The sequence below is a fragment of the Labrus mixtus genome, chromosome 22 (assembly GCF_963584025.1).
Source record: "Labrus mixtus chromosome 22, fLabMix1.1, whole genome shotgun sequence".
NCBI lineage: Eukaryota > Metazoa > Chordata > Actinopteri > Labriformes > Labridae > Labrus > Labrus mixtus.
In genome coordinates this window covers 17,772,012-17,797,343 of record NC_083633.1, presented here as the reverse complement: position 1 = coordinate 17,797,343, position 25,332 = coordinate 17,772,012, and the positions used below count along the sequence as shown (strand labels likewise).

Below are 25,332 nucleotides of genomic sequence, written 5' to 3'. Positions count from 1 at the left end.
TATATTCCCATTTTGTCAAGATTCTGTCGTTTGTAAATTTGTTTGATAAGATCTAATTGTGTGGTTTTTTTTCTTGGTATAAGTGTTTTTGGTTTTGTAATTTTGTTTTCTAAAAATGTAAAAAGGTTATTCAAAATGTCAATTTGTCTCACATTTGTAATTTTGCTTTTGCACTTCCCAAGCCACCGTACCTGATGATTACGCAGCTCTCCCTGCAGTGCGATTTGCTTTGCTTCAGAGCGCAGGTTCTACGTCACATAAATCAGTTGCGCACGCATCAGCGAGGAAGTAACCTCGAAACTGCTGCTGCTGAAAATGTTTACATTCAGTTTGACGCTCGTACGGCAGTAAGTTATTATTATTATTAGTTTAAAGTGTTATATGTTTATGTATATGTTCACAGACTTGAAAACACAATAATTTATTATTTGTTTATTTCACGTTTTTGGTTTCGTGACGAGGCACAGCGGCCGAATCAGCTGTTTTACAAGGACGCGACTTTTCTGACTTCTTCTCTGCAGAGCTACCCCAAACATTTAAAAAATGTATCCTTAGCTTGTTGTTGCATGTTAAATAAACTGATAATTTTTTTTGTCATTGCTGTGTTTTCATTCAGTGGAGAAACACAGTACAACAGGGACAAGCTTCTGCAAGGTAGGTTATGTGTTGTGGGTGATTTACCTGTACATAATGGGTGATTTAATTTGGTTATATGGCATGCATAATGTATTATTATATCACAGGTATCTCATGCACCCGCTCTGTGATTTTTTTTTTTTAAGGACAAGGTGTGGACACGTCCTTATCAGAGACAGGTGTGCAGCAGGGTGAGGCCGTGGGAAGATACCTCAAAGGAATCCCGTTCAACCACGTGTTCGTTAGTAACCTCCAACGAGCAGTACAGGTGAGACTGCACCTTCTTACTCAATGGCTATAAAACACTACACAAAGGGCCATAAGAAGTGTTCTTCAATGTGGATGTCAAACACAGATTTAAAGCTGTATACTTTGTGTACATACTGTACATCAATGGTTTTGGGGTCTAAGTCAATCAATCTATTTTTATTTGTATAGCATCGACTCATAACAAGTGTCGAGACACTTTACAAAAAGCAGGTAAAAATACCTTACTCATTGTTATGTTAACATTACAAAAGAGCATCAGTATTCATCCAGTTCTGGTTATTTATTCCGGTTGTTATATTGTTTATATTAGTTCTGTTGTTCCATTTTTCACCATGCACCTTAATAACTTATCATTTAGTATTTAGCCTACTTGCACATAGCTCTGTATATATATATTTATTTCTCGTTTACTGCACATAGTTCTGTTTACATCTGTCAGTCCGATCACTGTCCACTTATATCTACTCTTTTATATTTTGTATTTTTAAGTTTAAGCTTAAAGTTGTATTTAAATTGACACTTTATATTTAGGTTAAAATGTTTCGTCTACCTGCACTGTTGTTATTTTACTGCTCTGTGTGCCTTTGAATTGGGGACTAATAAAGTTTTTTTAATTGAATTGAATTGAGCAGGTAAAAGACTTTACTTATTGCTATGTTACAAAGATCCGGCCTATCCATCATGAGCACTTCAGCAAAGCAGCAAAAGTTACAGTGAAAAAAACTTTCTTATTAAAAGGCAGAAATCTTCAGAAATGACGAAACAGTCTTCACAGGCCTAGACTGCGCCGGGCTTGGAAAGGGATAGGGGGAGAGATGGGATAAGATGCAGGAAGAGGGATAGGGAGCAAGGGGGTGGGGGGAGGCAAGCCGTCCATCAACAATCCGGTGGGGGGGGGGGGGGGGGGGTTGTTCTGGCAGGCCGTCAACCAACGATCTCGAGGAGCCTAAGTAACTCGGCCTGCAGAGATTTGGGTTGAGAACCGGACGGTCGCCGGTTCAAAAGTGTGGAAGTTGGTCGCTGGAGATGTTGCCAGGTCGCTTTCGAGAGTGCTGCCCAGGTTCCCTTGAGCAAAGCACAGAACCGCCAACAGCTCTTGACGCTCTGCTTGCGTAGCAGTCCCACTCTGACATCTCTCCATTAATGCATGTCCACAGGTCCTGTTTGTGCATGTGTGTAAATCAGGCCTCTGTGTGTGTCTCAGAACAACAGAGAACTTCCCCTCAAGGGTTAATAAAGTATATAAAATAAAATAAAAACATTCAATACAAAATGTATACTGGTTTAGAACACCCTCTGGTCATGAGGATTGTAGCCTTTTGTCGGAGCTACACTGACATTAAACCACACATTATTAATGAGACTGATGTCACGACTGCCTTCAGGTGCTTTAAGTCATTCTGAGTTATATGTTTCGGTTTGGCTCATAGGTAATCTGTAAATATGGGAATCTGTTGAGCCTTGAATATGAGTGGCTTCACTCTTTCTCCCATCAGGAACGAATAACCGTATCAAACCAGTCGCTTGTTTCCTCCTGATCGTGAAGAAAGACGGAGGAACAGGATGCATTTGAAAGACTTTCAGTCCAGATATGAAATAGTTGTGTGAGCGTTCATGTCTCTGTGGTCTTTGACTCACTGATGCTGACGATGTATTCATGACTTTTCGGTTTGAGCGTGGCAGATTCTTTTCATGCACTTCACAAATGTTGGGAGTCAGTAATTTCCAGTCTTCGTTTCCTCTGTCAGACGGCTGAACTCATTCTGAGCAACAACACTCACTGCTCTGGCATGGAGATGGTTTTGGAGCCGTTACTCAGAGAGAGGGTAAGATCGGTTGGTTTTTGCACTTCTTCAAAGTTTAAAGTGGTTGTATGATAAGTTTGTTTTCAGAACTCTAAATTGGTGGTTTGTTTTGTGAACGCAGGGTTTTGGTGTTTGTGAAGGTCATCCTAAAGAAGACCTGAAGAACATGGCCAACGCCTCTGGTCAGTCGTGTCGTGATTTCACACCTCCCGGGGGAGAGACTTTGGACCAGGTGAGTCAGTCTTTCTCAAACAGCCACTAAGTGAAACACAAGGTCAAGAGAGTGTGTAGCTTGTGCAACAGCGCCCCCCTGTGCTCAATGTTTGGTATTTCATTTAAGAACTCATGGCAGACATCACTGTTGATGACTTTGTTTTTATTCCATACAGAAAGTAATATATAGAAAACCGAGAATTTTATCAATGCAAACAAGGAGACCTGAGTAATCTGTGAGTTATTCAACATTAATTCAGTGTTTTACTCTTAAAGCTTGAACAGATTTGTCCAATTAATGAATCAATACATTTTTAAATAGAAGTCAAATGCAACATATTTGCTTGACATGCTGATAAGTAAGGCAAGGCAAGTTTATTCATGTCGCACATTTCAACAACAAGGCAATTCAAAGTGCTTCACACAAGACATCAAAAGCATCACGACAGAGGAAAGAAAAGAAACATTAAAATAGAACATTTAAAAATCACTGAAATTATTCAATCTGAAAATATGTTCAAATAAAAATAATTTAAAAAAATAATAATTACAGTGCAGAGAAAAAGTTTTGAATCTTATTAACGCTGTTTAATTAAAGGCAGCTGTGAACAGGTGTGTTGATTTAAAAGAGCTGAGAGTTTCAGCTGACCTGCAGTTTTCTGGGAGTTTGTTCCACATAGAAGTAGAGTTATTAAACAAGAAAGAAAACAAGGCTGTCAAATTACATAAAGGCTTGTGTGACGGTTCATGCACGCACTCAGACCGGCTTAGGTTTACAATATTCTTCTGGTTGAACCTTCACCTCTGAGCTCTGGCTCAATGTCACCTTGCTTCCAGGTGAGGCTGCGGTTCAAAAAGTTCCTCAAAGTCCTTTTCAAAGGATTGTTGGAGGAGCACGGCTGGTCCCAACCAGACGCTTCTGCGGGATTATCAGAAGCCGCAAACGGGACCTCGGCCGCCGCCGCCTCCTCGGACACTGCCCCCGCCGGTTCTGCAGACGACGGCCTCCGGGGAGTGTCGGTCCACGCCCTGGTCGTGAGTCACGGCGCTTACATCCGAGTAGCCAACAAACACCTGGTGGAGGACTTGGACAGCTCTCTGCCCGCGGGGGTGAGGATGTCCCAGCTGTTCGCACCCTGTCCAAACACGGGAATCGCCCGTTTCCTCGTCACCTTGAGCAAGTCTGAGTCCGGCTCTCCCGTCCTCACCGCTGTTCGCTGCGTCTTCACGAACAGGAAGAGTCACCTGGACGACCTCCAAGCTGCTGAATAATGTCGAGGGGGAAGAAAAGGGATGGAAACACCGTCTCTCTGACGCGAACAATCAAAAGCACTACGGGGGGGGGGGCGGGGGGGGGAGGAGAAGACCTCAAAGTTACCGCAGGTAACGTCACACTTCAATGCACAGGGTCAAAGACGTGTTTAAATGTTGATAGTGAGTCAAAATCATTTTGCACTACTGTGTTATCAAACACTCCTCATCCTCCCAGCTGGAGGCCAGTGTGTACTTTTTAATGTGTATTTTAATCACCTCGTTTATCATGTTATACCAAAGTCAGAACTATTGCATATGTTATGAAGCTCTGTCATTGTGTGTGTGTGTGTGTGTGTGTGTGTGTCTTCTCCTTGAACTCGTGCAATACAACATGAAAACACTGAATCATCATATTTATAGTCGACGTGAGATAATGCAGTGATGCACTCCATAAAAATACTGCAAAGAGACATCGGTGGCGTTTGTATTTGTGAGTGTTTATTCGAGGCCTCTCAGTGTTAAATTGAAGTGCTTTATCTTTTTCTATTTTTAGAGTTTTTATCCCCCTCCCTCCCTCCCCTCCTCTCGGCTGTATGGCTGAGCCTCGAAGCTCATCACGGCCTGAATAATTCAAAGAACGACGTGATCTTTTAATTCTAAAACTTCAAGGTAACAAAAAAAAAAGAGCTAAAAATACAACACTATTCTGAACAAGCACAAAGGGACTAATAGAAAATCTCAGATTATGTGTGACAGCATTTATACAGTGCTGCTTGTAGCAGAAGGGATTTCGATGCCTGTCGGTTTTGTTTTGTCACTTCTGTTTGGACCTACTGATGAGGTGGAGTCTTCTGTCATCTCATCAGCTTATTTGACTTTGTGCAATATAACGTGAACAACACTGACTTGTTTTGTTTGAGTGCTTCTTTTTGTATCACTTTGTGGGGGGAAAAAAACTGCAAGACGAAGTGATTGTTTTTCTGGTCATGCAACAAATCAGAGCAGCAGGGTTTAAGACAAAGAGTGAGCTGTTTGTTAAGTATTAAATTATTCTGATAAATAACTAAATGTTTCATATAAGATGTACCTGCTAACTTAGTCTTGGTTTTTTCAAGCATCCCTGATCTTTCATATCCCTGACACACATTTCTTTGTCGAGTGTAACCCCTGTGCTTCTGTAACATATCTCAAACATATGACGAGATCAGCTTCCTCTGAACTGGAGTAACCTCGAAGACTCTTTTCTTCACTTTGAAGGGATTTGACAGTTAGCAGAAATGTCCAATCACACTTAAGTAGCTTCAATATTCTGCTTCTAGTACATCATCAATAATGTATTCAATCTAAAAAAGAAAGTGCAGACTTCATAACTTAAATTATAGAAATGTTAATGCCTCGTGTTGTTCGTCTAGAACGACACAAAGATACGTTTTAAAATCTTTAAAGTTGGAGGTTAGCAGTGACTTCCTGGAAGCTATATGTGGTTGCCTGGCAACTGCAGCAGCTGAAGCGGTGTTTCCAAAATGTCAAACAGTTGTTTTATTTGTCAAAGGACCAATGAGAAATGAATCGTGTTCCCTTTTATGTAAATATCCCGTAAACGTGCAGAATATGAAGCAACTGTTTTATTTCTGTCGGTGTTGATTGAACATGTTCATGACTTCCTGTTTGGAGGCTCATCAGGTTTGCATAAATGACACACAACACTTTTTTAATGTTTCCTTTGTTTATTTTGTCCCAAATTCCAGCAACACTTTATCCACAAGTCCAACTCATACATTCAAAGACAAACCGTGTTCTCTTTATGTACATCTTTGAGTATAAATACCATAAATAACAAGAAAGGAATGGAATTAAATAAATAAATACTCTTTGGGACTGGATGACATGTTTACAGTTGGTGGTGCCCGGCACCTGTAGAGATCTCAGAGTTCAGATTTCATATCAAGATGTACTGCTCTGTAAAGGTGATTTACCCTGTACTTATATTCCTTCAAGTCATGAATTACACTTTTCATATACAGACACATTAACACAACAGCTATTCTCTATCCGACTCTGTGAGCTACGGATTTTAAAATACAGGCAAAACTCAACTAAAACGCTCCTCTTAAAGTATATTTATGTCATCTTCAAATCCCTGTTGGCCTAGTTTCACACCACCAAACGGTCCCTTCAGTCCAACAGAGGTACACAAAGAAATGCTTCTCTATTCAACTAACTCAAAAGTCACTTTAAAAAAAGTGGGTTTCTCAGACCAGCTGTAAAAAACCTCAAAGAGACCAAACAAAAACACACACAAAGGACTTACTCTAGTGTTGGGATTATTAGTTTCTATGGCCTAGTTTGCTTTTCAGATAAAAGTTGGACAGAGCTTTGATTGCAATGTCACAAAAAATAATTTACGAGGTTGCACAACTTGTAATGAATAACTCCAAATAAATCAGCTTTGATAAACCTCTCTGGAGCAACAGCAACCTGAAAGAGAAAACTTAAAACTCTGCTTGGGTGTCAGATTTCAGTCCTGTAGGAATAACATTTAGGCTAATTTCATTATTGTTTCATTATTGATAAAGTGAACCCAGGCAAAAATCATTAACTTGATTGATGTAACTTCAATCTGATACCAAAGCAGAGGATGTACAAACACTATAGATTGTGCAAAAGAGACTGCATGTCAAGTCTGATAGCTCAGGTTTTTTTGAATGAGAGATGAAAAGAAGGAAATACCTGAATGGTCTACTTTCATTTGTTTTTTTAAATAACTGATTTAAAGGCCTGTTTCCCCTCATATAATATCAAACTACAAAGTAAAACTTGGATTCACTCAGATTAGATTAGCAGGATTTGTTTGGTATTTAAATCACCCAATGGTTCCGGAGCTCCGGGGGCTTCCCGGGTTGGACGACAGCACGTTCCAGGGGTCGTCGACGGACGGAGCCAGCGCCGTCTCCCGGGACACGTTGCGCCCATCGTCCCCGGCCTCGAACTCCACCTCCAGCTCCAGCTCCAGCTCCAAGTCGGCATCGTCCTCCGGCACGGCCCGGGAGTCCGAGCCCTCCTCGGTCCTGCCGATGAAGACGTTGAGCGGGTCCGAGGGATCCACCACCTGGTTCCTCTTCTCCCTGAGCAGGAGGCGCTCCAGCGGGACCGTGTTCTTCCGGGGGAGGAAGATGGAGGTCTGCGGAAGGTTCTGGCCCGCCGAGAACACCTGCCGAGAGCCCTCCAGGTTGAAGAGGATGCCGGTCCGGATGGAGTAGTACACGTCCCGGTTGTTCTCCAGAAGCTTGTGGTTGAACAGACAGTCGTCCCTGAGGCAGATGGGCTGAAAGAAAGTAAGGAGAGGGGGAACTTTAATATATTCTATTGAATTTTGCACAGACACAGAACATATTTATAGCAAAAGCGAAATGTTAAGAGAGGCCTACCTGTGGGAGAGGTTGTGAAAACGAAAATCAATCAGCAATAGTGCAAATTAAAGTGTAAAAAATTGGTTATTTCGCGTTTATTTCCCAAAATATGTTGTTGTTTTTTTGCTCGATACATTTTTTTTCTTTGCTTTTAAGGAACATGTCTGTCAAAAAGCTAAACTTTGGCGAAATAAGTTCACTTTGGTTCGCTTGGTTATCAATGAAATCATAGAACAGAAAAACTAATGAACCAGTTGTTGCTGTAATGTTGTGCGTAAAAGCGCGTAACTGGATAGAAAGCTTTGCGTAAAAGCGCGTAACTGGATAGAAAGCTGTGCGTAAAACGCCCCAAACCTGAGAACAAATAAAAAGTTTTTTTGATCAGTTCATAAAAAAGGTAAATCAGCCTAACTGAGAAAACAAGATTTGACTGAACTGACGTCATAAAGTTGTGCGTTAAAAAAAGAACACGTTCTAGAAAGCGTTTTTAAAACTCGTTTCAAGGGTGCCAAACTAGACACACAGGATCAAAAGTTTAGGAAAGTTTATAGATGACATTTCTGGTCAATCATTCGAACTGGAGGAAAGTTTTTGCTTACAGAGCTGAATGGGTTTCCCTCCAAATCCATACACAGGTAGCGGCTACTCTTGACTCCGAGGATGGCGATGCGCTCTCTCGTTTCTGCTTTCAGTAAAATCACACCTGCAGGAAAGAAGAGAGGATGAGCAACAAGCTGTTAAAGACAGAACTTTTTATATACCAACATTTCAAAAATCAAATGGGCATGAATCTTACTATATGAACTCCTGACGGTGGTTTTGCGCACGGTGCCATCTAATCTGATCTCCAGGTAGAAGTTGTTATGGTCTGTGGATGTCTGCAGGTGGACATATCTCCTCGGGTTCCCCCAGTTGGATCCAACCAGCGGTGAGTGGTTCGGTGCCGTTTCCCCGAGAGGAAATCCCTGCATGACAGCGAGGAAGAGCGCCAGCACAGTGTCCCTCATCCCCAGTCTCCTGTTGACGTCCATCCTGCAGCAGCAACAAACAAAAAAAAACCCGACGCTTTCCACTGCGAGCTGCTGGGAGGTTTTCAGATGCTCTGTTGTCCCAAAGTTTGGAGACAGTTCCTATTTAAAGCCCCCCGAGTGCCACTCCTGCTCACATCCTTTTGGGTTAAAAAAGAAACTCGCCCCCAAAGCAGATGTGCGGGTTTTCTGCAGCGGAAGGGCCACTTCCACCTCTGTCTGTTTACCCTGATGCTCTTGGTCAGACAGGACTCTTATTTTTGGTGATACGTCTTGACTCATCCACCTTAAACTTTATTTATTCTCAGACTATTTCCTAATGGTCCACAGTCCACACGTTGAGTTTTTGTTTAGTGTCACATTGTGTGTCGAGCAAGAAAACAAAAAGCAAGACAAACATGCAGACTGAAAAAGAAGGATACAAGGTGCTTTCGGTTCGTTTAAGATCTAATATCAGAATTCTGGTTCGATTTATAATCACGAATTTAATACCAAATTATATTAAAGAACTTCCAGTTTTGTCCAACCGAGATTGACTATGAACAAAATGTTTGGGCACTATTTGTGGGTAGTTCCGTTTGCAGCTTTTACGCACCAAATCAACATGTTCAAAATGTCACCAGCAGAGGGAGCCACCTGCTTGTTTAGTTCTGCCTCACTGGGAGACTCTGAAATAGATTTTGAAAACTATTTCTGGACGAAGTAGTTACAGCATAGAACTCTTTAAACTGTAGACCAGTGTAAAAAAAAAAAAAAAGAAGCCTCTTAAAGGTCTGAATTCTGTCTCTCTTCTAGCCGGAGAAAAACACACTTCAGTAGCATACAGTTTAATGTTTAAGTATTTTTATTGTATGAAACTTTATACTCATCAGGTTACTTTCAGATGTAGATTCAGAAATAAAGCTGCAAAAGTAGAATATAAAATTAAATGCATTTTTTAAATCATAAATTAAACCTGTTCTTTCCCTTTGGGCTCAAAGCAGTGTGTAGTAGTTGCCTCTTGACATATCTCTGTTTTCATGGCATGACATGACAGATTTCCACTCTCAACTTCTCAGACAGTTTCAATGTCATTATTTTTTATGGTCCAAATTGTCATATTATATATATTTTTAAATATAAGAAAAACGTAAATATTTATGCCACATCACTGTTATTATTATTATTTTGCATATTATTATTCCTTCCCATCTTAGGACTCTGTTGAGGGGCTTGACCCCTAGGTTTAGAAGTGGCGACCTCCCATGATTTAAAATTGAGCCAAATGCAGAAGTGTAAAATCACTGCAGTTCCTCGAGTGTCCACTAGAGGGCTAGCTTCGAAAGCCCCACAATTCACATACACAACTGTTCAAAAATTCTCATTTTGACAGCAGAGATAAGAACGTTTACAGCCTGATCTGAAAAAAGTTCCGGTCTGAATAGCTCACGTCTTTGTCTGCACACACTTAAAGGCTTTATATGTGATTTTTTGATCCAGCAGATGTCGCCCTTGAGCACCAGCATGAAACTAAAACAACTTGCGGTGCATTGTTGTGTTAGCATGCTAATGCTAGCGATCTTTATTATGCTCGTATCTTCACACTGAATGTAAATTTACCTGAAATGAGCGTGATCTAGAAACACAGTTAAGCAGTGAGTACAGTATGTTATTCTTCTTTTCTCTAGTCCCTCAATTAAACAACTTTTATACACGAGGGGAGGAGTCAGCCGGCCGTCCGGGCGATGTAAACAAAGTGAAGATAGGACTCTGAAAACTCTGAAAACATCACAGACAGTGGGACTCGGGTGTTACACCCATTGTAGACAGTCATGACTCACAGAGTTATTTTCAGAGGATATACTTGATTTCTACATTTAAGTGTGAAAAATCACATAGAAAGTCTTTAACAGGGGTGATTTTTTTTAGAAATCATCCGCTTTGACTTCATGACTGATAAGAGTATGCTTGACTGATATGATTACAAGCAGGCTCATTGCAGCTGTTTGTCAGGAGCTGTTGATATTTTTGCACTTTTACTGAATTTGTTTCTTCATGTCAGGACTTTTATATACTTGTAATGCTGTGGTGGTGCTTCTACTTATAAGTGAAAGATCTGAACACATCTCCTTAAACTGCTTCATACAAGAAGAAAGACACATTGAAAGCAAACAGTTAAAAAAAAAACTTTTATTGTTGTCTCAGGAATACAGTAGACTGCTGTGCACAGCACATACGTACAAAAATAAAAGGAAAAAACTTTAATATCCTTACTTAGCATTGTCTGTTTTTCAGAAACAAAGAACTGACGTTTGTTTCGTCTTCATTTACAGTCATCAGCAAACCAAAACTAAGGCAGAGGGTGAGGTATATGAGAACAGAGATGAGAGGAATAGGGTGAAGCCTCACTCCCTTTCAGAGCTGGAGTTTGAAAACAAACAAACACATGAAGCGCACACCCCTAATTAAGAGCGGGGCTCAGGCATGCTGATAGATCAATGCACATTGTTAAAAAAAAAGTTATTCCTCACCTTCGCTTCAATGTGAATTGATCTACAATAAGCTGCGGGGTCGACAGAAATCTGGGTACAAAATTTTGGTCGAAGCTGAAAGTTGAGCCTTTTGTTTTTTTAAGACACAGGCCCGCACTCTTTTTAGGGATCCAGCTCTACTTGTTTACAGAAAACGATAGCTTATGCTCAAGACGTCCTTTTAGAAGGTGTTTCTCACGACGTCTCGACTGTGTGGGGGGGGAGGCATGAAAAAGTGCTTCTTGTCGTACATGCTGAATGATCACTTCAACACCTTTCGCAGCAGAAAAAAAAGCAAAAATGTGGAGATTTTTTTTTTTTTGTATTCTACTTCTGTCAACAACAATGATTTTACTCCAAACCAGGAGCGTGCATCTGTTGTATCTTACTCCGCCTCATCTACAGCAGCAACAAGTCCTTTTGTTTGAGCTAAGCATCTCTGCAAAAAAAAAAAAAATGTATGTCCTCGGACAGAAAAAAAGCGATAGACATGTGAGGGGAAAAATACTGTTAAAAATGAGACAAATGAGCAGCAGCTGATACTGTGTAGTGAAAAAGAGTTTCAGGGTCCAGGGGGGGGGGGGGGGGGGGGGGGGGGGGTGCCGCCCAGCAGCAGCAGCAGCAGCAGCCTCCTGAGGGTTTTGGCTGTGGTGCCATCCTGCAGGATTGGAGTGCAGCAGCAGCAGCAGCAGAGGTGAGGCTCTGCGTGACTCTGCTCCTCTACACACTGCATTCACTCTGCAGATGTCCCCTCCCCAGAAATATCCCAGCACCAGTGCCTGGAAAGGGGAGGGGGGGGGGGGGGGGGCGGCATGTTGTGGAGCTGCATTTTAAAGAGGTGAGGCTCTTAATTAGAAGAAGAAAGGCGATTTTAAAGAATATGTCTGTTCAGTTGAGAAACCAGTCATGAGTTCACTTTTACACAAAAAAACAAAACTGTGTTTTCTGATGAAAAAGATGCTTTAAATTCTTATTTCATGGAAACAGTGCGACCCATTTAGCCGACCACCGCGGCCACTGGGGTCGAGGCCAAGGCCGGATGATGACTCTGACCTTGAACTAAAAAAGGCTGAAAGGAGAGGAGGAAGCTCCTGGGTTACAGCCGGAATCCCAAGGTCCCTGTCTGCAGCGGGTTTGGAGGGGGGTAAGAGGTGGGTATAGAGGTGGGCGGTGAGGGGTGATAGAGGAGGATTTGGTGGGGGGGAGGGGCAGGAGAGGGCCTCAGGTATGTGGGAGGCAGCCTGTCATCCTGGCCGATCCACATTCCTGCAGGGGGGGGGTATGACGAACAACAAAGACAAGCAGAGCCGGCTCCTTTGCATACGTCTTTCCTGGATTTAAATAGTCCTGCTTCCTCTCAGGAACGGATGGAGGCAAGATTCAAGTTTTCAAGTGAACAGCTGCAGAAAGTATGCAGGGAGATGCAGGCTATAGGAAGATTCTTGGAAACTGAGCGAGGCAAGAAACGCATCCTTAGAATATGTTACAAGATATTCACTACATACTGTTCGGCATGGTTGAACAAAGTGGGGTTCATCTCCAGCTTTGCACACAAACTGCCGCCATGCACACCAATACTTCAATCAATAACAAGATATTCAAAAGATGCTCTCTTACAGCTCATTTCCATCCATAAAATCAAGGCTAAAGTCAGTAGAAATTAGACATTTTTTCCTAGTGTGCATCCCATCCACCATCTGCACTGTCCTTCACTTCTTCAGGACACACCCCTGACTCATCCGTAATTGCATTTAAATCTGCCTCGAGCTCCGACACCTCGCAGCCACTGCAGTGCTGCTGCAGAGCGCACGGGCAGGCAGGCAGACAGGCTGGGGAAGAGTCCCAGGGGACAAACAAACTCCACCAAAACCCTACAAAGTGAAATCCACGCGAGGCGAAATGGCAAAGGGGAAGGATTCATACCAAAAAAAATATTTAGGCACCATCATGGATGGTTTACTGTGCAACCTGAACTCTTTTTGCCTCGCTCAGGCAAACTGCGACAAAGCAGCGTTAAAAAAAAAAAAACTCCTGAATTCTTTGTCTTTTTACATTTGCGACTATTTACAACGTTTTTCTTGGACATCATGTTCAACAGCAGCAAAAGCTTCTTTAAAAAAAAAAAAAAAAAAAAAACAGCAGCCTACGTTACTGTAGGAGCTCTTTTCAGGACAATGTGCAGTTTCTACTGTGCGCTCGCAAATCTATCCGCTCAGTCGATTTCTTGTGCAAGCCAGGTCTGAAAGAAAAAAAAGTTCTCCATGCTTGGATAGAAAAGTATTCCACCCTGTTTATTAGCCACATAGTCAAACTTGTGGCCTCCTGCCAGCTTCCATGGCCGACCACTCTCTGGTCTCGACCACAGATTGTATATTACTTAATCGATCTAATTACAGAAAAGAAAATAAACCAGAGATAGTTCAACCCCCCCCCCCCCCCCCCCCCCCCCCCCCCCCCCGTCCTCTGAGGCCCTCTGCGGAGTGTCAGCCCTATTTCTGACTCCAGCGGGTGTCTCTTACATGCAAGTTTAAGGGGGCCACAAGTGGGAACACCAAGGCACCTTTAAATCGTGCAGCAAAGGTAGTGCATTTAAGTTTTTAACCCCCACTGCTGGACGTGGAGCAGGGAGCCGTCAAGCGCTTTCCCAAAAAAAAAAAAAAAAAAAGTTGAATTAATTATAAACCTAGCAGATATTTCAGCAAAAAGTCCATGCATCCCTTTATTCTAGTAAAGTGGTTCTTTGAGGTAATAAAAAGTATTCGTTTCACTCTTTAAAAGCACAGGATACAGCTCATCCCTCATCTCAAAAAAAAAAAGGAAGTGACGCGTCCGTTCGGTTACAGCAAGCACCAAGGTAAAGTGAGACAGGCAAAGGCTTCAGCTCTCCCCCGTCCATAAAAACAATAAGCAGCACTGAACATATACAAAGATAGCTATCCAAATATACAGATATATAAACAGAATAAATATTTTGTGTGTTTTCTTTCACAGTCCGTCCGCACGTGTAACATGACTTTGCATTTCCGTGTTACCTGGAAGAACAATCCACATGTGCAAAATTAGGGAGCTATTGCCGGTTCCTCCTCTCATAGCCGCGGGAGGAAATGTGTGACAGTCATGGCGGTGGTGGCCTTGTTGCCTCTCTTTACGCGGCCATGCTTGCTGAGGGCGATATAGAAGCCCTTGTAAACAAAAGACTCGTAGGCATTGTAATTGTTGGGCAGCAAAGTCTCCTTGAACTTGCACTCGTCCACGAAGAATCTCTAAAAAAAACAAAAACAAAAAAGAGAGAGAGAGAAAGAGAGAGAGAGAGGGTTTAAGTAGGCCTAAATCTCATAACAGCACAGGATGATCATCACAACATATGCATGGTTTCTGCGTGACCTTTACTTTGGCAGACAGCCGGCCTACAAAGCATGCTTTGAGGGAAACTGGAGGAGGTGGCATGTTGTTGCAAAAAGAAATGCCCCTTTCCAAAGCAGATACCAGCCTGCCGCTTTAACTCACAGATAATCCCTAATGATTAAAATAAGTTATGATGGACTGCTGAACTATTTGTAAGGCATTAGGAAACGGAGACACAATATGGTGAAGTACAACTTCTAAAAGTTGACAAATTGTAATCCATTAAAATGCTGAATTAGACAAAAGAAGTAACATTTTCCACGAGTTATAACACACATACAGAGCCCAAAGTAAGATATTCAGTCCTGTTTCTTAATAATACAACTAGAATTTTTAAATATTCATTGTTGAAACAACATAAAAAGCCAAAAGTGAGAAAATTATTATTAAAATTAGATAAAGTCCCATCACACCAGACCAAGGACATTTTGGGGACTTTCAAACCTCCTAAAAATGTTGAGGTTTGATATCCAGCTTTATATAAAGTTAAGTATTTTTAGTTAAGAAGCTCCATCATTTAATTTACGTTCACACTTTAAGAGCTAGTTCTCTGTTTAATAAGCCAATAGAGCTCATCCGGGAATTTTACAAATCAGACAATTATTAAAGCTCCTGTGAGGAACTTTTGGTTCATGTCGATTTTGGCGCCCCCCTGTGGACAAAGTGAATCTTATCGCTGATCTGCTGATCTTGTCCTGTACATGTTTAAGTCCAGTTTTTTAAAAACAAAAAACAGTCAAATAAATCACTTACTAAGACTCTGTGATGTGGAAAATGAACACCAAAAAAATGCAGTTTCTGCAGCGTGCACTTTTCACTTAGTCTGACACCTACCCCCCCGGTGGAGATTTTACACGTTAAGAACAACTGGATAGAAAAATATCTATTGTAGCTGATGGTCTCGTTTGCTTTTGCAGCTCATAAAGAGTCATCAGTATTCATTTAAGCCTCTTTCATAACCGGCTAAATTCTGCTCACAGGAGCTTTAAGTATACATAAAGTTTAAGTACTGTTAACACGGTGTACTGAACGTTTAGTGTTCCTGCTGCAGTGATAGACTTTAATTTGTTTAATGTTTACATCACTTTTTACAAGATGTGTAAGTTTGAGTTCATGTTTAACAGCATGAATTGTACAGTGGAGTTTTCTATGTGTATTATGAAAGAAACTCCATCGAAATTTCAGGTAAGAAATTCATGTAGAAAAAACAAAGGTGATTTTTAAATATTCATATAATGAAGATTTGTTTATATGGGATTTGCCCCTTTTAGAAGATCTTCACTTTTCGAGACGGTTGTGAGTTGAGCTAAAAGTTAAAAGTCATCGGTTCGATCGTGAACGCTCGGTAAGTGGCGGTTAGCTTACATCAATGACTCATTAAGTTTCACTGTGAGTTTGTTTTCTGCTTCTCGATGAGGCTGGATACACATAAAGGCATCACATCTTAATATTATTACAAAGAAAACCCCCACATGGTGTTAATTCTTAGTCCTGCTCTGTGCAGGAAGTTTAAGTCGATATTATCATTCTCTGCATATACTGTGCTCTGCTGCCTGCTACGACTTTGCTTGAGCCAGTTCTGCAATACTAGTGAAATCAAAAACTGCCTAGGTAACATTTTACTTTTCTCTATTTGTTATAATTTATGTGCTCGTGCTGCTTATAGCCCCCGTGTGTCCCCTCTGGAGATCAATGAAGGCCTCTCTAACAGCGTCCTTTAAAGCTCCTGTGAGGAGTTTTTAGCTGCTTATGAAACAAGCTATTATGAATACTGATGACTCTTTATGAGCAACTAAAGGCAAATAAGACCATCAGACATACGATTTATTATTCTATACAGTGGTTCGAGTGGTCGTCTCTTCGGGGGTAGGTGTCAGATTAAGGGTTAAAAAGCCTTTTCCGCCCCGTAATTCAACACATCATTTGAGTGTTAAAGCAGGGGGAGATTTTAAGTTTAAAAACAGCGACATGAGGCGCATTAAGCATTATTTTGAGTCTACTTGATTATCTGTTTTATTGTTACTATGACACTTATTTTTTTACTACACCTCAGAGTCGCTCCATTACTTAACGGTTACAAATGACTTTGCATTTTTCATGTAAAACATCCTGACCCAAAAAAAGAACAGCACATGTAAGGCCATCAGTAAATCATTATAAGTCATGTTTATGTATACACACTGATAGGGGAGTTCTTCTCCTTTAGACATTTAAATAACATTTGGCTGAATAAATGTCTGTGAATTCATAAAACTCATGTGCAGGACTCTGACATGTAATGGAGAACTTTTATACTGTGGTGGCTCTACTTTTACTTGAGTGCACTTTGTGGCCAAGAGAAAAAAACATTTTTGACATTAAAGCATTCTCCATTGGGACCCCTGTGAAAACCCCCCCTATCATCAGAGCATATTAATAAACACAACAGTGCTCATAAACCCACAGGATGCAGAAGCTCCATGAACTCATCTTACACCGAGCAGGATGTGTGTGTGCCAGTGTGTGTGCCAGTGTGTGTGTGTGTGTGTGTGTGTGTGCGTACCGTTCCGTATAACCTTCCCCTGCTGTTCATTGCGACAAACAGCTGACTCCTCACTCCGAACATGCTGATGACTCCTCGGTCCACGGTGGAGATCTCTATGAGACCTAAAGGAGACACAGAGTTAGGAAGGGTGTCACACAGAGAGGTGGCCTCTGCAGCACTGATGGGTGGAACCCTGCAGGTGCATTGCGACTGGATGATGCTCTCTCTCTCCTGAACATGCACCTTTTGTGCAGTTTAAGCATTCAGATGTCCTGTGTGCGGTTAACTGCGTACTGAGTGTGTAAGTGTGTGTGTGTGTGTGTGTGTGTGTGTGTGTGTGTGTGTGTGTGTGTGTCCTGCTGCAGGGTAAAAATAAGTGAGAGTCTAAACTGGGTCCAAGCATTCATGTCATGTTTTTGGCTTGGGAGGATATTTCGCACTGCACGGATGCGAGGCTCAGCGCACTGTTTTTGCTTTCGAAAACTTTCAACCACGCCGACACCTCTTATTAAATATCACGCAGGAGGACGACAAGTGACCCGCACTAACTTCCATGCATAGAGGTTACGCTGTTTTTTTTTCTCTCTCTCTCTCTCTCTCTCTCTCTCTCTCGATCGAGGTCCCGGAGTGCAAACTCACTGTATTGGTTCTCGTTGTGTGTTCCGCTTATCCTGCCGTCCGGGAGCACCTGCAGGTGAAACCCAATTCCCACGTTGCAGTACAGTCGCCGCACTCTTTTGATGCCCTGCAAATAGTCACTCTCCCAGTTCAGCTCCGATTTCCCCCCGGCGATACCCAGATAGGAGCGCGAGAAAAGCGTCTCCCACTTCTTTTCCAACGAAGTCGCGTTAGTCCTGCTTGGAATCGGATAAGAAGAAGCGATCCCCCAGAGAGAAGTCCACAGTACAAGAACTGCTGGCAGCGTCCAGTGCGTCCTGGCCCCGCTGGACATGCTGTAGAGGCACCTTTGCGCAATGGCCATCCAAAGTTACCTGCCCTAAAAATGCAACTCTTCTTATGTTTTGTCCTTTGGCATGGTGGCGGTAAAGGCTGATTTGGGGATCAAGGCAGATCAAGGCCCCATAGCCCGAGATGTGAGCAGCAGCAGCAGCAGCAGCAGCAGGAGGAGGAGGAGAGGCACGGAGCGCGTCGGAGCTTGATTTGGTGCCGGTGGCGATGATCATCTTTCGCCGCTCCGCGCCTCTGTTCAGGCAACGCTGGCAGTGGAGGGTACACAACCACTCACCGCAACAACAAAAAAAACCAGCTCACCTTGTCCGACACTCACATCCTACAATGACATCACTGTGACTTCACTGCTGCGCCCCCTTTCAAAAGTAGGAGATGGGAGGAGGAGGAGGAGGAGGAGGAGAGAGAGAGAGAGAGTTACAGGACCCCAGCAGCAGCAGTTCTGATAGGAGTGATGGGGGGTGCAGCACCTTCACATTAGCGGCAAACAAGAAAGACAGAATGTGAAGCGGCGTTTCCTGTGGTACTTTTCAAAATAAACCCTCATCAGTGTGACCTTTACAAATCCTACAGTGAACTAGCACTTCAGAGAGCCCCGGTGTTACCGTGTTTACCAAAACTGACCAAACCCCAGTTAAAGAAAATAAATAGAAACTGAAAAACAATGCTTCAATACAAAGCTTGATAAGTCACTTAATGGCATCTATACTTTAAAAATGATGCAAGTCAGACCTGAAGTCAGACCTATGGCCTCCAGTAACTGGATTGCAGCATGAATGGGAGCCAATTTTGCACAGATATTTTTGGCAAATATTTGCGTTTTATATCAATTACATTTTAAAACAACATTTTGCAAATTTTACAAGTCTCATCATTTGATACAATTTAAGCCTTGACAGCAACAGAAAGCATTTCGGCCTTTTGTACATTAAAGGTCACATATTATCCTCCTTTTCAACCAGTTTAAATAATTCTCAGAGCGCCCCAGAACATGTCTAAATCCACTCTGATCATGCAGCTGAAGTCTGCTTAAACGTGATTGGTCAATACAACATAGACTAACAATTTAATCACAATGTTTAATCTTGTCACTCTCCGATAGATTCTGAGTTATTACGCAGATATCTGTTTAAAGTCATTTAAAGTTAGGAAACTGTTTTGTCCTTTCTGACACTTCAACAAAAAAATAAATAAATAAAATAATGTATTTTTCCTCACACAAAATGTACAAAAACATAACAGAATATAATCTATAAATGAATGTTAAATCTGTTGTTAACTGGAATCAAAGGTTGTAAAAGTTTTGTTTTATTTTGAAAGTAAACTAACCTATTTTATTAGTCTTCCTCTTGCTAATTGCGGCTGACCTGACGCAGCTCTTCCTCACATGGGAGACCTGCAGGAGGGGAGTGTGTGCGCGTGTGTGTGTGTGTGCGAGTTTCATTGGCGTTGAGCAATCATGGGATGGATGGATGGATACTGTGTCCAGAACCCAAATCGGGACGGTGGTCATATGTCCTGGCAGCCTGCTGCCTTATTTAGAAGGAAGGTGTAAAAACAGTCACAGCCAGTCACAGGAGAGCAGGAGGCGATCCTGTCTGACACTTCCTTAGCTGTTTGTTCAGGAAGTTTACATAACTACACATTTTTTCCTGGTCAGATTGCACTTTATTATTGTAAGTTACACACCTTCTTTTAACAGAGACATATCATAATAACTGGTGATTGCACTGTGCTGTCAGGTAAAGAAATATAAAAGAAAAGGAAATAATGAAGAAGACCTGCAGTTTATGTTCATAGTGAGACAAAAATGTCAAATTTACTTAAGAAAAATGACAAAATTTTACTTAATTTCCCCACTTAAGAGTAAAAAAACTGTCCAAGCTGAGTGCGCTGGGTTCACCCTCCTTTACATCCCTGTTTGCATCCCATCTTGCAGGGAGCTGTATAGGCGATAAGGACTCTGGGGAATTCCCAACGCGTCACAGAGCACCAGGCTCTGGGGCCCAAAGGTGCTCTCTGCTGTCAGGGAGCCTCGGGCCCACCTTAGCAACCGGAGAGGCCTTGCTGCTGGTAAACAAGCAGCGACAAGACAACCCCCATAATAGAAAACCAACAAACAAACAAAACATTTCATGTAGCCTGTTGTGTGGCGATACAGAAACTGCAGCAACAATGTACATGTACAAGTCGACAGTGATTAAGAATAGAAGAACAGTATAGCATGGGGATTCTTTTTAATGCTCAGATGTTTTTTTTTAAAGTGAATCACATTGTCATTGGGTACCATGGACAGCTTTGATATTGCTTTATATTTAGGGTCCTCAGAGGAGCAATCAAACTGACTTTGGTGTTCAGACCAGCAGGTCAAAATCTGAAAATGATAGCATGCTGACACACTATTCCAAGATGACAATCTTGTGCAAAATTAGTCCGTTGTACATAAGCCCATTTTCACTGCCTGTTAGCATACTGGTGTTAGCATTTAGCTCGAAGCACCACTGGGCAGGAGAGCAGTCTTGCTGACCTGCTTGGTATTCCTCTACACTCTGAATGCTGTACATTTTAATTTGGACAATAGAGACAAAACTGCAAAAAAAAAAAAAAAAACAGTAGTGTGATAACAATTCAATTAGGATATGATTCCGACTTGAACACAGACACACCGCTGAGGTAAAAAGAGAAAATCAGGACGTCTCATAGTGCCACTGGAGCAGACAGACCGGACCACGTTGAATGTCAAAGTAATGAGACAGCCTTTTGCTTTGCTGTGTAAGCACATGGCTACGGTATATGCAGTCCAACAGCCTGAATAGACAAAACTACCGGGTTATTGACAAAGCGTAACTTCAATCAATGGAGAGTGGGCACCGTTAATGAGACGCTGCTGAGCTCTTCAGATTAATTCAGCTAATAGTGTTATACAGGCGTGACGCTGAGGCTGCTATTTGCTAATAACACCTGTCTTAAATGCTAGAATCTGAAACAAATGCACTTTTTGCAGGATAGCATGACATGACAAAACTTTTCCTCCATGTTTAGTGCATACAACATGTAAATCAGGTATACTGTTTTCTCTATTGAAATATGGAGGGATAAGAAGTAAGCAGCAAAGTCAGCCTGAAGTTCAACAACACCCTTACTTTTACTCTTTTTATCCAAATTCTCAACGGTCTTTGATAGCTTGTTTAGCCTATAAAATGTTAAAAACTGCCCCTAAATATATTACATTTGCTAAAATGTAAAATAAAAGGAGGCAGCAAACTCTCTAATTTCAGAAGCTTTACACTCATTGAGTGCATTTTAAAAAAAAAACATTTAAAGGTGTCCTCAAGCGACTGAGTGTTACACTTTCTTTATGTTTAGGAAGTCCCAAGAGCCTGATTAAAACAAAAATTATCAAAATTGTAGATGTGGAAATTTAGTTATTCTGATTTTAAGTTGTGTAGTCTAATGCAACCTGTGAAAACACAGGATCCTACATTTCCCATAATGCAACTCAGTCATGTTTTTCATTACATTGCCCCTGCTTTCTACAAGCTTTCAAACTTTACACCCCAAGTTAGTGTAGCAGGCTTTTCTAAAAAAAAAAAAATGTAATCAAAAATCAGAGCAAAATTTTTATTTATTTATTTTTTATTTTACAGGGACATTGCATATTGATAAACATTTCTGTAGATATGCTACAGTTAGCCAAAAGGCTCATTTTCATCTGTTGTCCCTGGCCAGATTTTGTAAAAGGCTCCCTAAAAAAAAAAAAAAATTCAAACATCGCTAAAGTCTACAAAAATAGAAATATCATGACAGTAATTAAGCAGCCACAGGAGAAAATACATAAACCAAGCAGGATACACATAAAGCAGCATTTGGTTAATACAAAAAAGGTATATCATGCAGGACAGACATGGAGCAGCATTGAGCAGACATAACAAAAAAAATCATCAGGGTTGCCTTTCAATTCATAAAAAGATTCCTCCAGAGCCAAGAGATTTTATACAAGTTTTGAAGAGCACTATGAATATTTGGTTGATTAACAAACTAATCAGATAATCACAACAGCATAGATAGTCAAAGTATAAAAACGAAAATAACATCGACCACTGCAACAGATTCTGAGCGGAGCAGCAAGAGGAGAGAGGCATGTAGAGATGGAAACTTGGCCACACAACAGTCAATTGATTTCGCCTATATGGACTCGCCTTGAATGAATATATTAGAGCTTCAGTAGAAGACGAGAAACGAGAGGCTCAAGGGAGAGAAATGTGTCTGCACTTTACGATTGTCTGATCAGCTGTCTTTGTTGCAATTATAGGATCCATTTAGTGCACACACACACACACACACAGACACCTCACTGACACACACATCACACACATCAATCACAAAATGGCCCAGAGGGAATCGCCGTACAAACAGCTTTTAAACATGTTACAAAGGTGTAAGTAACTGGATACAGGAGGATGCAAAGCTCTTTTAATTACTGTTTTATTAACATGGGGTTTAAAAGACAATATTGAAACAACAGCTGGGGGGACCCAGAGATTGACAGGGGGGGGGATTTTTCTGGAATGACATCATAATCGCTGGCATGGACAAGCAATGATACTCAGACTGAGTGCATGTGTACAGATGACACATCAAGGCTGCACTAGCTTCACATACAGACACAGGATTACAATAAGAACATTTATAAGTAACATTAACACATGTAAGTGCTCGTATGTGTGCCTTCCTCACCAATCATAGCTACTTTTAAAATGGCAACATTAGCTTATTTTTTTTTAATGACATCAAAATAAGATTGATGTTTCAAAGTCACCATTTAAAGTAATTAAAAAAGTGCATGCAAACTCCTGCAAATTGCAATGTATTGGTCCCGACACATAAGCCAGTTAGTTCATTGCAAGACAGTGTGACTTACTTTCCTATGCACTTGTCTTATTAAAAAAATGTGCAACATTTATATTTACGATTTAAAGTACAAACAAAAGAAAAGAAAACTGCTAGCAGCCTGCTGCAAAAAATACCTAATAATTGGTTTTAACATAAGTCCCGCCTCTGACAGGGCAAATAGCCAATCACAGTTTAGGATTTTTGGGGTGGCCACCCCTGGTCACACCTCTGGACACGCCCCTGTTGTTGAGATACTTTAATTTGGAAGAAGTTGACCTGCCAAGATTGAAATCCATTTCATCCAGTTGTGTACCTATCATGTGTTTGCATGATTTATTTGTATGGCTGCATAAAGAAACTCTAATACTTCATATACCATGAACCTCCAACAAACTAATCCTCTAAACATTTCTGAGATCCTTTGCTACAGTCAGAAAACTTTACATTATTGAGCCGATGGCAGTAATGGGGCAATCGATGGAAACAAATTGGATTTTATTCTGAGGGAGCGGGGGCTTGTAAAATAGTAACGTGCCACCCTGAATGGAGCACGGGGGTTTCGGTTTTGAGCTGAGTCAGCTCATGTATAATTCAACAGCCTAAAACTGCACTGGGTTCTGCTCTTTTCCACTGCTGCTTTGTAAAAGTCGTGACACAGAGAGTAGCAGCCAACCCCACAGGGAGCCTGATACAAGCTGACATGCCCTGTCACTAAAAACATATGCGGAGGCTGAAATACCGTATATAAGGAGATCTGTTCCACTTCTTGTTTTATAATCGTGTCGAGCATTGAGCTGACAAAGAGCGGCCTGTCAGAAGGGAGTGTTCCCAGTAAAAAAGATCTGTTCAAGGGTAAAGCGTGGTGTGCACCTTGCACAGGAAGATGTGTGTGCTGCTAAATTGGGCGTAGAGTGACTAAGGGGAAAAACAGCAAGGCAGAGGTGACTGCAATGGTAGTTACAAATCTAAACCAATGACACAGCAAATTTTATGTTTCATGGCAACAAGATACACTCTGTATCCTTAAAGAAAAAAGAGAGACATGGTAGTTAAAGTGAGATATCACATCTGAAAGGGATTATTATTCTGTGTAACTCTAAATTGTCCAAAAGGATACGGTGACGTTTACAATTCTACAATTCACTTAGCAGACGCTTTTATCCAAAGCGACGTACATCAGAGAGTAAGAACAACACAAGCAAGGATCTAGAAAAAAGGGAACAATGTCAGTAAGAGCAAACGGTCAGCTTTGAGTCTGATTGGACACACAGGTGCTGACAGGAAGTGACCAGAGGCAAAGCACAACATTGAGGGCAGTTCTTGAGAGCTCTAATCAGTATAGAAACCATCTTATAAGTCGTCGTTATCAAACAAAAACCATCGTCATTACCATCATCATCATCAATAATATGGAGACCATCATCATTAAGTTAGTAGGTATTCATGAAAGAGCTGGGTCTTTAGCTTTTTCTTAAAGGTGCAGAGGGACTCTTAACCCTTCAAACAGGAGACGGTAGCTTCATGTTACAATGTTCAAAACACAACATGATTTCTCATTTGTTTAAGGCCTGATGGATACGGAGTAACATGCTGAAACGTGCAACATGAAGAGAAAAAAGCCCTGAAGATCCCTGTACTCTGAATGATGGTGAAAGCTTCACATCAGGGCCATTGATCTCCACTTAAGCCCAGTAATCACGTTGCATCCCAGGAGAGCTGAAAGATGTGGAATGAAACGTCTGTTTAACACGATGTGATCAAACGGTTCTGTGAGCAGCCGTGTTACCCCGACGTGTGCGAGCTCAGCAGGGTTGATCGACTCTCAGACTCTAACAGAAGAGTAAAAAAGAAAACCGAAACCGGGACTGAGTCATGACCAAGATCAGAGTTTACAGAGAGATCAAGACAATACAAAGACAGAAACTGAGTCAAGACTAGACCAGTAAAGCCGCCATTCTTACTACATGTGGTGGCAGGAATAACAGGAATCATGTTTGGGCCTCTGAGCCAAACCTAAACAAACTGAAGAAAGCGCTGTCCGGTGTGAACACAGAGCTAGGAACAACAAATCCAGAGGGAGTTTGACTTCACTCAGGATATATAGTAAGTAAGGATATTTTTTACTATTTATTAACATTTAAAGAGCCCATATTCTGCCCTTTTTGGGGTTCATATATTTAATCTATGTACCTACTAAAGTATGTTCACAATAGCTAAAGTTCTAAAAAAGTGTCTGTTTTCATGTTCTGCCGCTCCATGCACCGGCTCTCTTCTGACTCTCTCTCTAAGGCTCTGAAGTGCCCACGTTCAGAGTCCCCACGTGTGCCAAGTCTGATCTGATTGCTCGGCCTGTCGGCTCTGCCGTAATTGGTCAGTCGCTCAGCACGGTTCTCGGAAATGTCACGCCCCTTTTAC

At 41.5% G+C, this 25,332-nt stretch overlaps 3 protein-coding genes across 3 annotated transcripts; 1 reads left to right on the top strand and 2 right to left on the bottom strand.

Annotated features, from left to right (window-relative positions):
* The first annotated feature begins 237 nt into the window (after nucleotides 1-237).
* Nucleotides 238-4,206, top strand: tigarb (TP53 induced glycolysis regulatory phosphatase b). The gene is made up of 6 exons (XM_061030049.1): nucleotides 238-347; nucleotides 617-654; nucleotides 783-904; nucleotides 2,655-2,732; nucleotides 2,833-2,943; nucleotides 3,762-4,206. The coding sequence occupies exons 1-6, from the start codon at nucleotides 316-318 to the stop codon at nucleotides 4,194-4,196; spliced, it is 816 nt and encodes a 271-aa protein (XP_060886032.1). The 5' UTR covers nucleotides 238-315; the 3' UTR covers nucleotides 4,197-4,206.
* A 2,777-nt stretch (nucleotides 4,207-6,983) lies between these two features.
* On the bottom strand, nucleotides 6,984-8,701 carry fgf23 (fibroblast growth factor 23). The gene is made up of 3 exons (XM_061029622.1): nucleotides 8,385-8,701; nucleotides 8,188-8,291; nucleotides 6,984-7,503 (listed from the first exon to the last, which is right to left on the bottom strand). The coding sequence occupies exons 1-3, from the start codon at nucleotides 8,617-8,619 to the stop codon at nucleotides 7,042-7,044; spliced, it is 801 nt and encodes a 266-aa protein (XP_060885605.1). The 5' UTR covers nucleotides 8,620-8,701; the 3' UTR covers nucleotides 6,984-7,041.
* Nucleotides 8,702-13,581: 4,880 nt separating this feature from the next.
* Nucleotides 13,582-18,390, bottom strand: LOC132956269 (fibroblast growth factor 6-like). The gene is made up of 3 exons (XM_061029621.1): nucleotides 17,695-18,390; nucleotides 17,074-17,177; nucleotides 13,582-14,389 (listed from the first exon to the last, which is right to left on the bottom strand). Exons 1-3 carry the CDS (start codon nucleotides 18,035-18,037, stop codon nucleotides 14,213-14,215), a joined length of 624 nt encoding a protein of 207 aa, XP_060885604.1. The 5' UTR covers nucleotides 18,038-18,390; the 3' UTR covers nucleotides 13,582-14,212.
* Between the last annotated feature and the right edge of the window lie 6,942 nt (nucleotides 18,391-25,332).